The sequence below is a fragment of the Uloborus diversus genome, chromosome 1 (genome assembly GCF_026930045.1).
Source record: "Uloborus diversus isolate 005 chromosome 1, Udiv.v.3.1, whole genome shotgun sequence".
NCBI lineage: Eukaryota > Metazoa > Arthropoda > Arachnida > Araneae > Uloboridae > Uloborus > Uloborus diversus.
The window spans coordinates 177,136,882-177,151,979 of NC_072731.1; the positions used below are offsets into that span (position 1 = coordinate 177,136,882).

The 15,098-nt window shown below is 30.9% G+C and overlaps 1 protein-coding gene across 1 annotated transcript in view; it reads right to left on the reverse strand.

The window, feature by feature from the left end:
• Positions 1-15,098, reverse strand: part of LOC129217308 (ATP-dependent RNA helicase DHX33-like) — a 63,681-nt gene that overhangs the window by 27,051 nt on the left and 21,532 nt on the right. The window contains exons 12-16 of the mRNA XM_054851588.1: positions 14,779-14,853; positions 8,262-8,352; positions 4,416-4,496; positions 3,581-3,669; positions 129-195 (exon numbers count right to left, since the gene is read on the reverse strand). Coding sequence (XP_054707563.1) covers positions 129-195; positions 3,581-3,669; positions 4,416-4,496; positions 8,262-8,352; positions 14,779-14,853 — 403 coding nt within the window. The remainder of the gene's footprint in view (positions 1-128; positions 196-3,580; positions 3,670-4,415; positions 4,497-8,261; positions 8,353-14,778; positions 14,854-15,098) is intronic.

A 15,098-nucleotide genomic window follows, 5' to 3' on the forward strand; every position in this document is an offset into this window, starting at 1 on the left:
AGGACCTAAAAATATATTGCAGCAGGTTTCCTGAAATCTGACACCGATGCTAGTCTACGCATACAAAAAGAAATACATTGCCAACAGTATTTGTAATGACTAGGGAAACAATAAAAATGTGTGCTTACTTTTTCGGATGAAGTATAAAATATTGACTCAACGGACAAAAGAGATATGATAGTTAATATCTCATCCCTGGAAAAAAAAAATTGATATATTAAACATTGGAAAAAATTAAAAAAAAACCTAACATTACAAACAAATCATGTTTCCTTTGGGCATAATGATATTCCTCTCTCCCTCGTCATGTTTTAGAAACTTTTCATTGTATGCCCTTTTTTTTTCTTTGTTGAAAACAGTAATTTAATTTCAGAAATAGAAACACAATGATATGTTTCAAAACTTTGAACCAGCTTCAACAAACATAAGATAAATGAATCACATCAAGTGTAAATTGACAAGCAACATTGCATGAAATTATATCACTACATGCAACCACCTAAATGAAGCTGACCTGGCCGAATCAAAAACTGATTTGGCTAATTCGGTCCATAGCAATTAATGTTAAGAAATTCTTTTTTCGTAGTAGAGAATGTGGGGCAAAGTGAAATAGTTAATTCAACTTACTTTTTTCAAAATGAACAAGTTAGAAATTTGCTCTGAAAATTATGGTACATAAAGATACAACAATATATTTTATAAAATAGCTTGCATTGAAATATTATTATTTTTATTTTTGGCAGTAAATTTGTACCTCAAAAAAAAAAAAAAAAAAAGGTGGAAAAGAAAATATTTCTCTAACGAAGTATTTTCTATTCGATTATTAAAGATATTTTTGATCAAATAAATGAGTAGTTAAAAGAATACATGAATAAGAAATGAAACAATAAACAAACAAATAAATGGAAAAAGTAAATAAATCAGTTAATAAAAGAGTGAATAAATGAATAAATAAGGAAATTATTAAATGAAGGAATGTAAATGAAATAATAAATGAATACATAAATGATTTGATAAAAGATTGAATAATTAAATGAAATGAACTATTCACTTTGCCCTGCATGCACTTGACTAACTGTACAAATACAAATAAGCTTAAAATGAAACAAATAAATACTGCACTGAATATTATTAGGTCTCAATTAATATTTAAAACATTAGTAACAAAAACATTTAATAATTACAAAAATAATTTTTGACTTACAACAAAACATTACAATATGAGTATCAGTTTTTGAAAATTGCTTGTATTATTATATTATTAGATTTTCAGAGGTATTTTTTTCTTGACTAGAATGGACTACATGCAGTGTTGCCAGATTGGGGGAAATTTCCCCATTTTGGGGAAATCTGGTGCTCTCTGGGGAAATTTTGGGGAAATGGGTTTTGAGGGGAATTCTTTGGGGAAAATTTTTTTTCTTGGGGGAAAACCTGGGGAAAAAATTTTTTTGGGAGAAAAAAAAATTTCAATTAAATTTGCCTCTTGACATCTGGTAGTTACATTATTTGTATGAAACAGCGGTGGTTTAGCTTTGCTCAACTTTATGGAATTCGCATCTCGTATTATGTGGAATATTATGCTACGGAATTTGCATTAATAGTTCTGCGTGAGGTATTAGTTGATACGTGAAACAGGCAAAAAGAAGTGTGATGAAGAATGTTCTTAGATAAATATATACAAAAATTATGGTTTAAGTATACATACAGAAGCAGAGTAGTAAATGCGAGTAGAAAAAAAAATATTTGACTATTTCTGATCTCTCGGTCAGGCACTTGTATTTATGACTAGTGGCACCCGCATGGCTTTGCCTTCAGTAGAAAATTAAAAGGTATTTTGGTTTCCCTGTATATTTACAAATAATGCATGATGAATTTCTCGCCAATTGGCTTGCCCACGTTATGGTTCCACATTATGATAACTTGGTGATTTAGTCGTTCATCTTATGATAATTTTGCTCAGGAAAATGTTCTTAAAATTGGAATAGAAAAAGAACAAAATTAAATATTCGAAAAATCGCTTAAAGGTGCACACCCCCATGCTACAAACTGATTCTTTGCCAAATTTCATGAAAATCAGTCGAACGGTCTAGGTGCTATGCGCGTCACAGAGATCCTGACAGAGAGAGAGATCCGGAGCGAGAGACTTTCAGCTTTATTATTAGTTAGTAAAGATAAAAAAAAGATAAAGACAAAAAAAAAAAGCAAAAATGGGAAGAAAAAAAAAAGTTGGGGAATTTTATAAGAAAATTTGGCTATTTGGGGAAAAAAATTTATTCAAGAGACAAAAATATCAGAGGAAGTCGATTCATTTTATGAAAATATTAGTGGAAAAATAATTTTTGTATTTGCGGAATTTTTATAGAAAACATCGCTTTTTGGGGAAAAGTTGGAAGGGAATTGGGGAAATCTGGATTTGACCATCTGGCAACACTGACTACATGAGTTACTACATAGTTAAAATATTACTAGATAAGTGGCGCTTCAAGTAGAGTAAATATTTTACTATTTCACTTTGCCCTACATTCCCCTATAGAATACGCTGTCTTATGCACAATTATACCTTACATTAAAACTTTGTAAATTTTAAAGTTTGTGTGAGTTGAATCCTTTGAACCATAAGCCAATCAATAATCAAAAAGGTGTTCTGTTTTACTCGTGGAATTTGGTAGAAAAAATAAATATTTAGGAAATAATTACATGAAGAACAAAAGTTATGAAAACAATAGTGTCATTAGTTTTAATATATAATAGGGCAGATATGCCAGGTAATGGGCACATCATTGGACTGTTTTTTTTTTAAGTTATATTTTATTTAATACTTTTAAGTATCATATTTTAGTTTAGTTTAAAATCAGAACAAATGTAACCAAGTTCACAGTTTGATCAAGACAATTAATAATTACCAAGGATTATAAACTTTTATAAAAATCAATAAAAGCTAACTTTATTATTTATTTATTTATTTATTTATTTTTGTACTAGTAGGATAGAAAGCCTATATAGTGTTTTTAAAAATATTAACCTTAAATTCAAGAGTTTTCCATTAAGAATATGTAAACACCAATTTAGTTTCAGAACATGTTTTTAATGTTCCAAATAATGCTTCATATTACTTATTTGCAAAAAAGAAAATAAAAATATCTATTTTTTTTGGTGCTACCGATGCAAGGAAAAATAATTATCTTAGTTGGTTTATATTAATTTTAAAAAATACAAAGAAAGCTGAAAATGTTGTGTGAAATTACAAATACTAAAACATATGGAATATCAGGTGATATAAATATCATGCATTCAATGAGAAAGCTCAATGTGTACAACAGGGGAAGCTGTGGCTTTTGCCACTTCAGCTAAATGGTGTTAGCTGCCATCAATAATAACAATATTTTGAACTTATAATTATCATTATTATAAAAATTAAAATACATGAGTATTGACACATAATCACTTTATTAATAGCTAAGTAGCTATTCATACATGAGTTACTGTTAATATTAACTTTAAAAACCATCAAGCAGTAATTGATATAAATCAAGTATGCTTTCTTTAATAAAAACAATTGAAGATTTGATAAACAACTTACGTGCATCTGTATGCGCTTGAGGTGATTATCATCTTAGAAAATACAGGATCTAATGGAAATTTCACCATTTTATTACCACATTCTGTTAACTAAAACAAAATAAAATTAGATTACTTAAAATGGTAAAAATCTAAAAATTTATCAGAAAGCAGAAAAAAAAATCAGTAGTTTAAATTAGTTAATCTGCAACAAATACATTGCAGATTTTCATATCTTAAAAACAAAAGTTGCATATAATATTATAACAACATTCAAGTTTGATGGACTAAATGTTTCATGTACATAAAATATCATCTAATAGTAAAGTTTAGAATAGTGGTTCAAAACACAAAATAACATGGAGGTGAACATATACACAGAATTGAATACTAAATTGCTCTTCTGCTGCATTGGTGAAAGATAAATATGCTTTGAAATAAAAATTTAATCTGTAGCATTTTAAATATTTAAACAATTATCTTTAAACATATTTTTAGACGGTGATAAAATACTGAATAAAAATAGTCATGCATAATAATTCTAAATATTTAACTGGGCTTGTTTAGGCCCACACAAGAAAAAAGGCCATGATTCTGAGATTTTCTGACACACTTTTTATCACAAACACAGAAACACAAAAGAAGAAGCAAAGAAAAACTTTAACACAATTTAATACATTTTAAAACTATAATAAACTTCAATTGCATTGTAAAATTTAAGAAGGATATTAAATTCTAGTAATATTCTCTATTTAACTGTTTTTGTTTTGTTTTTGTTTATGCTACTAAACATTATGTTTGACACACAGAAAAAACAAAACATTTATATACTTTTAGAAAATAAAACAATTAATTACCTCCAAACTTCCAATAGTTTCCCACTTGATCCTATTTACAGCTTCAAGGAGTTTCAGCTGCTCTATAGATGCAGATATATGCTGTGAAAAAAAAATGTTATTTTCACTTTCTTTTCTTTTTTTTTTTTTTTCATTGCAAAATTTTTTCTTCTGCTTTGAAAGCAGGTAATAAATTATTTCTAATCGGTAAGAAATCATTAAAATTAAACAGTAAAAGCATGCTATATGTATTGGGCTACATATATTTTTTATAATCTCCTCCTATATATATATATATATATATATATATATATATATATATATATACACAGTTGGCTCTCTTGTTTAACGACGGCTTTTCAAGGTCCCAGATGGTCCACTGTAGTGTTGAAAGCATTCTATTTAAGGACGTTTTCTATTTAAGGACGATTTTTTGTGGTCCCTTGAAAGTCGTTAAACAGAGAGCCAACTGTATATACATATATATGCATAAAAATAATAATAAAACAGGTATGCATCTCATTTTGCTGCAAATTTATTTCATTCTAGAGGAGTTCAGTATATTTATAGATAATTTTACTTTCCTTTGGCATGGAAAGGAAAATTTGCTTTCTTTTCTTACTTTCGACCAGAGAATATTTATTAATTAACACTAGGTTTTTACGCACATTCTACAATCAGAATAATGAAGGATTTTTCATTACAAATATTTGCGAGTAGTTTGAGTAACATAATTTTTTCATCAAAGCAAAAAAGAGTTTGTAAAAAGAGAGAAATATTTTACATTGTAAATATTTTCAGAATTTTTAGTTGTTGCAAATTAACTTACGTTATTTGAAAAGTCTAAAACAATGGTTTCAAGTTCCATGCAAGGAAAATTTAAGAAATAATATCATTTAAGGGAGTATTCATGAGGCTAAACTGAGTAGTATTTTGAGTGAGGTTGGTACATGAAGTTGAATTGACAACTGGTCACTAATGTATAGTTTCCAATTTGGGGGAAATCACAATGCATAAACAGTAATGCTGTTTTGAAAATAAATATGTAAATCAAGTCTAATAAATTCAAATAAATTTATATAACTTACTTGCTCATATTGCATGCTCCATTAAATAATTTTTTTGTTCAAATTTTTTGTATTATTTATTATTATAACTAATTATTTCCGCTGAAAAATAATAGCCCAAAAAATAGAGTTTCTAAAAAAACTGAGAGCTATTATTATTGTTATTATTATTATTATTATTACTATTTTTATTAAAGTGACTCTATTTCAAGACTACAATAAAACCTTTGCTAATGCTGAAAATAATTCTTGCATTTGAACAACCCAAATTTTCCAGAGTTCTGCCTATTTTTTTTACACAAGAAAGCCCTTTGATATTAGAAATCTAATGACATCCTAAACGTTTTTCACAAATGAATAAGTCTAATTTCATTGAAATGTTCATCAAATATATCTTTAATAAGTCTCGTAAGCATTAAGGCTAAATTTTGCTAATGGTGTTGGCTTGAATTCAATCGGATGCAACTAGACATAAAATTTCAATTGGGCATAGCAATCAGCGTATTAGTAACCAGCAAAAGAATAAAACATAAAATGGGTTGAAAATAATGTTCATCACAAAGTTATTAATGTGTAAACAGTAAATCGTAATCAACAAAAAGAAGGGACTATTATGGAAACTTTGTAATTGGTTTCAAAATGCATAAAATTTACACTTAGTCACGGTGTCTACTCAAAAAATAAATAAATAAATAAATAAAAAATTCAAGCTCCCCTGAATTTTCCATACCTCAGGCAACAAAAGTTTTCCCAGTGCTTTTTTAAAGGTTAGGATAGCTACTTTCGCTATTTTTTTAATGGCTGGCCTAGCTTATGTGACATTTTATACACATTACGTTTACATCATTGTTTAATGTAATTTTCAAACTATTACATCCATCCATCCCTAAAACAGACTTTGTTTTTTGGGAAACTTTTAAGAAATCGCTCCATCAAATTGTTAAGCATTAAATACATCTCTTCACACAGGAAAGGGGTCATTGGTTTACTAGCCCGGAATTTTATTGAAAAACCTTGCAATTCTAATGCCATCAAAATAAAGAAACCCAAATTTGCTTCCAGAAGTTCACTGCACTTCAACATCAATTTCACTGTGTCATAGGTATTTGTATTCGGTTCAACATTTGCAACCTCTGCCTTTTGAACAAAGAGGTAGGGAATGAACCATTCAACTTTGGTAGGGTCTCAGCCTCAGGGGAGATGGTGTGGTGTGAGAGAACTACCAGTAAACAAAAGGTGGGATTGAAGAAATGGTTTAAGGAAAGAAATATTTTCTTTAAGTAATTTCAAGTTGCATGAATTTCTGACCAAATTTATTTTACTTAACTGCAAAACAGGAAAAATCTTTTGAAGCTGGCCATATTTGAAAAAAAAAATTCCATGTTTTCTGCATACAAAAATAAATTTCCCGGACATTTCCAGTACAAAAAATTTCACTGACATTTCCAGGGCTTCCATGTTTTCCAGGTGGGTAGACACCCTGACTTAATGCATAAAAGTTGGCAGGTATGCTAGAGCCAGTAAACTGAAAAATTACTATTATTCTTGAGTGCTTACAAAACTCTCATTTTAGAAAAAGAAAAAAAAAAGTCATCTTAAAAGGTAGTTACTGAATTGTGATGATAAAAGGAAATGTTACTTTTTGATATTTGTTATAGAATTATTGAATTAAACTCTGTATTAGTTTGAGAAGTATATTTTGCTGGAAAATAATTTTCAGCTTTTTTTCTTTGGTCCTGATTGATTGTCTTGATAACCTTTCCCCTAGTTCTCCAGCTATGTTCATCAGATGAAATAGAGAATGCCCCTTCCCTTTAACCTCAGACTATCTTCACATGAGCGCTTCAAAGTGGATTTTCCTCAATCATTTTTTATTCTACAGATCTCTCAGGGGTTCTTAGTAACTAAACTTTAAGGACTAAATAATACTGTTCCTGCTGTGCCATTTGAGAAGGCTGACATAAGCAGATGCACATTTCATGAAGAAGGATAAAGCAAGCGCTATCTTTTCAGTAAGTCTGTTGGAATTTTAGAAAGCATTCTTTCTCTTTATCTCTGAGTACTTCTCCTATTCTTTTATTTACTGAGTCATTCATATGGGGAATTTCTCAAAACCCATCCACATCCAAACAATAATGCTCAATCTTAATCCTAGTCAAAACAAGTAGAATGATTTATATATCATCCTGGCTAACATGAGTCAAATCTGATGGTTATCTTTAACGTTGAGACTTTGAAATGATGAAAAGGACTTCAAAATAGGTCTTGCCCAACCAAAACAAAAATTGTTCATCCAAACAGTTCTGAAGTTAAATCTGAGGACAAAATTTCAAGCAAGTTTGCTATAAACAAGCTTCTTTCAGAATTAAGTCTACAGGGGCATATTACACAATTAATAACAGTGTACTCAACCTACAGTATAATCAGCCAAATTCTTTAAAATTGTCAGCATTGAAATGTAGAGGGAAGATTTACATGGCATCAGAACATTTAGGAGATGTACATAACATTATCAGGAATGTATGTTCAAAATACAGTGATTAGATGAAAGTTAACCAAACATTTCAAAAGATTTTTAGCATTTCTCATTTGTAAAATAAACATTTTAAGTAAAAAATACTTAAGCTAAAATTAAAAATTCAGTTAAAATTTGAGTGCATTTTCTGTTTATTTGTAAGTTAATGTAGTGCAGTTTTAAATACGTAAATTCGAAACATACAATGCAAAAAAATAAATAAATAATAATAATAATAATAAAAAATCTAGTCATGATGTAAAATTAAAATGTTCAAATACTTACATCTTCAGATGGTTTATCAATAAAATCAAATTCACATATGTTATGTATTCCAACAGCCACCATTTGTAGAATAGCATTAGACAAACAACATCTATAAAAGTAAGCGTATTTATTCATGCAATATTCTTTTTTAAAATTAGATTATTATTAACATTACACTTAATTTAATACCAATTAGAGTATGACACACTTAAAATGATATGCCAAAAGTCATGAAATAGCAACGTGCAAACTAATAGTCACATGACAGCAGCATTTACATAAGAAATGCACAAATGATGCATTTTGAGGACAATTGAGAAGACACTAGTTCGATTTTGGATGAAAATTGACCATTCAACATCTCTCAGTTCCTAGATTTTTTTCCAAAAAATAAATAAATAAATAAATAAAGTCAAAAACTGGTGCATTGAGATGCAAGGTTGGCAAAATGATCAATGCAAAAAAAGAGCTAAAATCTAAATAAATAAAGAGGCTTAGTGGGTCTTTTGTACAAATTATATGTTTAACAACAGACGTCATAAGTCATTAGTATTAAAGGCAGAAAATATTAGCCCTAAAGTGGCTGACTGCAGCTACTTGGAAACCAAAAACAGTGTTTTGTGCAAGGATTAGCAAATATGAACAAGCAAGCAGCAAGGCATCATATAACAGCCTGTGTGAATGTACTAACAGATCCTTGTGTAAGGTTAGTACAGGAAAAATTGACATTAATAGGATATATGTGAGATAGTTCTGCTCAAAAACAATGCCAAAAATACAAAAAAAAAAAAAAAAAAGAAAGAAAGAGACAAAAGGACAAGAAAAGAAAGAAAATGACTACTTGAACTTGTCCACATTCATGAACAGCAAACCCATGACATCTGCAAACAATTGATTTTCAGAAAGAAAAACTGCATTTGAAAATTACTTTAACTAAAATGATTCTCAACCCCCTCTTCTTTACTTTTTATTATAAAATTATTAATTGAATTAATTTTATAATAATTATATTTTCTTATTAAGCAAAATATCACGCTTATAAAGTACAAATACTGTGAAAAAAGCAGAAAGTTCAACCTTTGTTTCAATGAATTAAATGAGTATTTTTTTAAATAACTTTATTTGAAACATGACAAGCATGCTGCATTTTCATTAATTTAGTTGATAACTTTAGACACAACAAATCACTTCATTAGAAGATCACTTCTTGTGGAGGTTTTTAAAATATGAATGATATGACAGCAAAGCTGTTTTTAAAAACTTTCTGGTCCCTTTATATCCCGACGGGGGGGGGGGAGAGGAGGGGGTAATTCAGTTGCACAAAATCCTCATATCATTCGTGCCCACTTCAGCACACATCAGTCTCATCTTCTGCTCTTAACATGTGTTTTACAACAACATCAATCACAGACCCCAAGTTTCATTCTGCTTCAGAGACTGGCATTGATAAGACAAACAGTAAAAACTTAAGGAAAGTAGGAACTTCATGCGTAATTTTAAAAAGGTGTTTTAAAGGTTGCATCACACTCTGAAACAATTTATGGATTCCATTGAACATCCACTCACTGAAAATCTGGTATTGGAATTATAATAGTTTTTCTTAAGTCTACAGAAGAGTTCACAAAGGAAATACATTTAATATGTCATTGAAATTCTCTTTAGTGAACCCCTGTTTATTTGAGCTCCATTGATACAAATGTTGGCTTTTGGATAAACCAAAAAGTCATAGTTGAACAAAAGACTGCTCTTGTCAATAACTGAAAAAATGTTTGGAATATGATTAGAAATGAAAACAGTCAGAAAAAGCTGGAAAATTTCAGAAAAAAAGGAAAAAAAAAAACGTTTTTTTTCCAAAGGGGTTTATTTCCGACCCGAAAAATTGAAAAATAGAATTCTTTCAACTTTTCAGGGTGCTTTAATTGAAATTTTCAGCAAAAAATGATAAAATTAGAAGTTTCTCATACTTAAATTCTAATGCTATATCCTCCCCCTCCAACCCCCCCCCCCCCTCCTCGTATGTTAAAATACTGTCGAACTTTGGATTATGCATATAGATCAAAAAACATTTAATAATTTTTGCATAAAAAGTGAAACTAATTTGGTTTTCTTCTTCATGAAACAAACCAACATAACTTTAATGACAAAACTATGTTTCTGCTGACTGCAAATCAAATGTACAGGCTGCGGCAAACAAAACTGGACGAGCAATTTTCTATGCAACTTTATTAAAAACGACGAACCACAAAAAATAAAAATATGAGAAGACCTTTAGCAATCAATAAATTTAATTAGTTTCAAACTTGCAGCCTTTTGCAGTAATATATATGTGCAACTGCTTATTTAAATGTTCATCCAAGAGCCGCAAGTCTTTTACCTTTAATCAATACTATTCCCTATAAAGCAATTGGTTTAATTTATTTATTATTTATTTAAACCCCACCAATCACCACCGTACCAACCCCGGTGAGGGTTTAACTGGATGTGGTGACTGGGGGGAACAGAACAGATCACGAGCGACACTCGCTGGAACAATTTTGATAATTACAAAAACCAATAACAATAATAAAATAACAAACAATAAAAAGAACTAATATACAAGTGAAGAAGCTAAATAAGACTGGGATGGCTGGTAAATACAATGTAAACGGCAATTTTGAAAGTTTTTAGGTTGGATATTTAAAGTCATCTGCTTGAGATATGAGAAGCGACATTATTTTATGGATATTCTTGCTGTAACTGGATGAGATAGAATGTGTGAAATATTTTTGGAGAAAGAAAAGTTGGAATTGTAAGTGCAATGGATAGAGCTGGTTAGAGGACAGTTGAATATGTAATGTTCAGTAGTTCCAGGTTGACTGCATACACATAATGGTGAGCTAATTAACTTAAATCTGTGTAGATACGATGGAAATGGTCCATGTGCACTGAGAAATTGTACTTCTACTGGATGTTTGCAGCGTTGTTTTAGTTTTACTTTTGGCAGGAAATCATGAATTCTCCGACCAGTTTCTACAGTGTCCCAGATTTCCTGCCAATTTTGAAGAAGTTCAGACCAGAGGAGATATTTGAGGAAAGATTTTGGCAGAGGAATTTTATAGACGAATGGATGTGTAAGAGTCATTGCAGCGGTTTTAGCTAAAAAGTCAGTTCATTCATTGCCGAAGTGTCCCATATGAGCTCTAATCCAGTTTAGTTTTATATTTGGGTTTTCTCTGCAGAGAGTTTGAATGTCTCTGACCAACTTTGAGGTATGCATCGGGTTCATTATCGCTTTGAGAGAAGACATACTATCTGAGAATATTGTAGTGCTTGAGATAATATTTTTTGATGCGATATAGTGTAAAGCGTGAAAAATGGAGAAAAGTTCAGCTTGAAAAACTGAATTATTTACAGTTAGTTTGGCTGACCAATCGTAGACAACCTGATTATTGGAGATGTGGGTGAATTCTGATGCTGTTCCATCACATATTTTTGAACCGTCCGTGAAAATTCCTGTATGAAGTATTGAAATATTAGGTTCTTCTAGACTAATATACGGAATTGCACTCTAATTTTGGATGTTCTGTCCATTTTTGGCTGGCTTCTTCAAAGCTATTAGATGAGAAAGCATTATTTGGTGATATTTGAATTGTGGTTTTCCTGATAAATATATTTCCCAAAGCTAGTTTTCGATGAACTGTAAGAGCAGTTGGTGGAATACCCGCAAGAACATGCAAAGTGGTATGAGCTGATGTGTTATATGCTCCTAAGACAACAAGGAGGAAATGACGTTGAATAGTTCCTAATTTCTTCAGATCTTTCTGCTTCAAAAATTGACCCCATACTGCGACTCCATAAAGAATTGAAGGTTCTATTACTGTTTGGTATAGCAATCTGCGTAGTTGGATATTTGCTCCCCAAGATTTTCCAGAGATGCATTGCAGCTTACTCAGAAGAAGAATTGATTTTTTTATGGATTTTTCCCAAGTGTGCTGAGCAGCTGAGCTTTTTATCCAGCCTGACTCTAAGATAATCAATTTCTTTGTGCCTTTTGATGAAATTGTCGCCAAGTTTTATGATGGGCTGTCAAACGTAGTTTCTAGGTTTAGAAAGAAATTGGGATTTTGTTTTCTCCGGACAAGCTCGTAACTGGTTTTCTTGGAGCCAAACATGCAGTCTTCTAAGTGCTTCATTGGCTGAGGACTTGAGTTCATTCCGAGTTGAGGGTGACACTACAAAGATGATGTCATCTGCAAATGCTTGTGCATGGACATTTACAGGCCATGAAATGTCAAGTAGTTGTGCTAAAACAAGGTTCCAAAGTTCTGGGCCACTACAAGACCCTTGCGGACATCCTTTGGATGGGGTTGCGTTTACCAAAGTGGAACTTGAAAAGATTGTAATATTTCTTCCTGATAAAAAACTCTTGTATAATTTATAAACACCATTTTCACACTTTGAACGAAAGAGTTGCTGCAATATCGATGTCCATGTTATATTGTCAAAGGCTCTAATTACATCGATTGAAATTAATAGGGTCAGCCTGTCATTATTTATGCAGTTGAAGCAATTGGTTTAGAGAGTCCAAACTTTTGTGTAGTTTAGGGTAGAGCTTTAACTTTAAAATAAGCCATACAGTGTAATAAATAGGATTGAGGTCTAGCTAGTGGAGCATCTCCTCTAAAGATGATATCATGTCAAAAACAATGCGCCTTGCACCAATCTTGTCTTTTTGGCCATATGAACTGTTGTGGAGTCAAATTGAAATGTTCAGTCTACATTGCTGCGCTAAAGCGCTCTTAGGTTCACAGAAGTACAACAGCTTCTAAAATGTCGTTTTGGTACTCTTTTTAATTCGTTTTACGGCCCTAATCTACAAAAAAAAAAGAGATTTTTTGTTGTTTTTGCTGATTCCATCACACACCAAGCCTAACTTCAGATATTGGCGATGTTTAACATTTTCTAAGGTGCTTGGAGTGTCTACAGACAAAATCCTATTGTTTTGGGGGTTATGAGTTGCTTAAGTGGTAAATCAGTGAAAGGTATCTCTTCCAGCAGGGATTTGCGGCCCGTCTCAAATGTTTCTGGCATTTTTGGAGTCATACAAATTTGTTCTCTTCAGTAAAATTCTGAACTTTTTGGAACTCGTAAAGCTTCTATTCGAGCTGTGTTTTTGTCCTTATTCGCACTGATTGGTCACAAATGTCCCGTCTCAAGAAAGACTTCTCTCGTTGAAACACAAGGACTTCATTGAACCGACTTTTGGATGACCTGACGGTTAACGAAAATGTTCACTGTTCATTTTTGTATGCTTCTTGGATATCAACTATCATTTCCAAGCCACTTGAAGTGGCATACTGATTCAAATATCGTTTTCCAAGGCCCAACAAGCATAGGAACTCTCGTTCTACTTGGTTAAAGAACTTTAAAATAGCAGGTATTTTGCTTAAAATACATAAACTAGGAGATATACTATAAATTATTTTCTAACAAAGTGGGGGACAAAAAAAAATAAATAAATACTCATTAAAAATAAATTAGTTTATTTACAATCAATGATGCAAAAACAAAAAGACTGAGCAAGAAAAGCAGCAGATATATTGCAGGTTTTTATAGAATCCGTCAAATGTTCCAGACTAACACTTTGATGCTTTAAAAGTACACAAGGACTATTTAATCAAAGAACAGATTTCTACTCAAAGAAATGTTTGTTAACAGATTAAAAAGAAAAATGTATATTTTTGGCAAGTAAAAATTGCTATATCTTTACTAATAATAAAGCAGAAAGTCTCTGTCTGGATGTCTGGATCTCTGTGATGCACATAGCGCCTAGACGGTTTGGCCGATTTTCATGAAATTTGGCAAAGTTAGTTTGTAACATGGGGGTGTGCACTTTGAAGCGATTTTTCGAAAATTCGATTTTGTTCTTTTTCTATTTCAATCTTAAGAACATTTTCTGGAGTAAAATTATCATAAGATGGACGAGTAAATTACAAAATTATCATGACGTGAAATGGGAAAGCGAATGAACATGTCCAATTGGCGAGAAATTCGTCATCCATTATTTGTAAATATACAGGCGAACCAAATGACCCTTTAATTTTCAACTACGGGCAAAGCCGTGCGGGTACCACTAGTCCTACATAAAGTTATAAATTTGCCTTCCAACCTATACAAACTCTTGAATTTGAAAAAGTGTAGTACAGTAATTATGTCAAGCATACATTGTAGCCTTAGAGCAACAGTCTGGTATTTAATTCCAATAATTACAATAAGATATCCTACTGTTGTTTCGAGGCAACAATATTCTTTGATACATTATTCCATCCCTTTTTTGCTCACATTATAAATTGTTCTATTTTATTCTATATTTTTTTGTTCTCGGATTCAATAAGCCGAATTTTTGATTAACTTAATTTTTTTTTGCATTCCTGGCAACTTCAACGTATGGAAGTTTCACTGTACTGCTTGACACATAAATATAATTTGAACATCTTTCCATTTCATTTTATAATCAATTACTTTCAAATTTATATCATAAGTTCTACCAGCTTACCTAAGAATCTCAGGGACAGACTGATCTTGAAACATCTTGTGTTCATCAAGCGTATATAAACGATAACACATTCCACTAGGAAAAAAAGTAGATACTTAGCAAAGCACATGACATACAAATTTAACTTAAATTCAACTGAATTTAATTTTTATACTTTCATCAGCAAAGTATAAATCTGAATTTAAATGGAAATTTATATCTTTTGAATTAATATGAGAGCAGAAATTCAATCAAGTCAATTTATAACAGTACGATATAACAGAAGTTATATATAAATATTCATATATAAATCATTATTATGAAAATTTATATTATAAAAA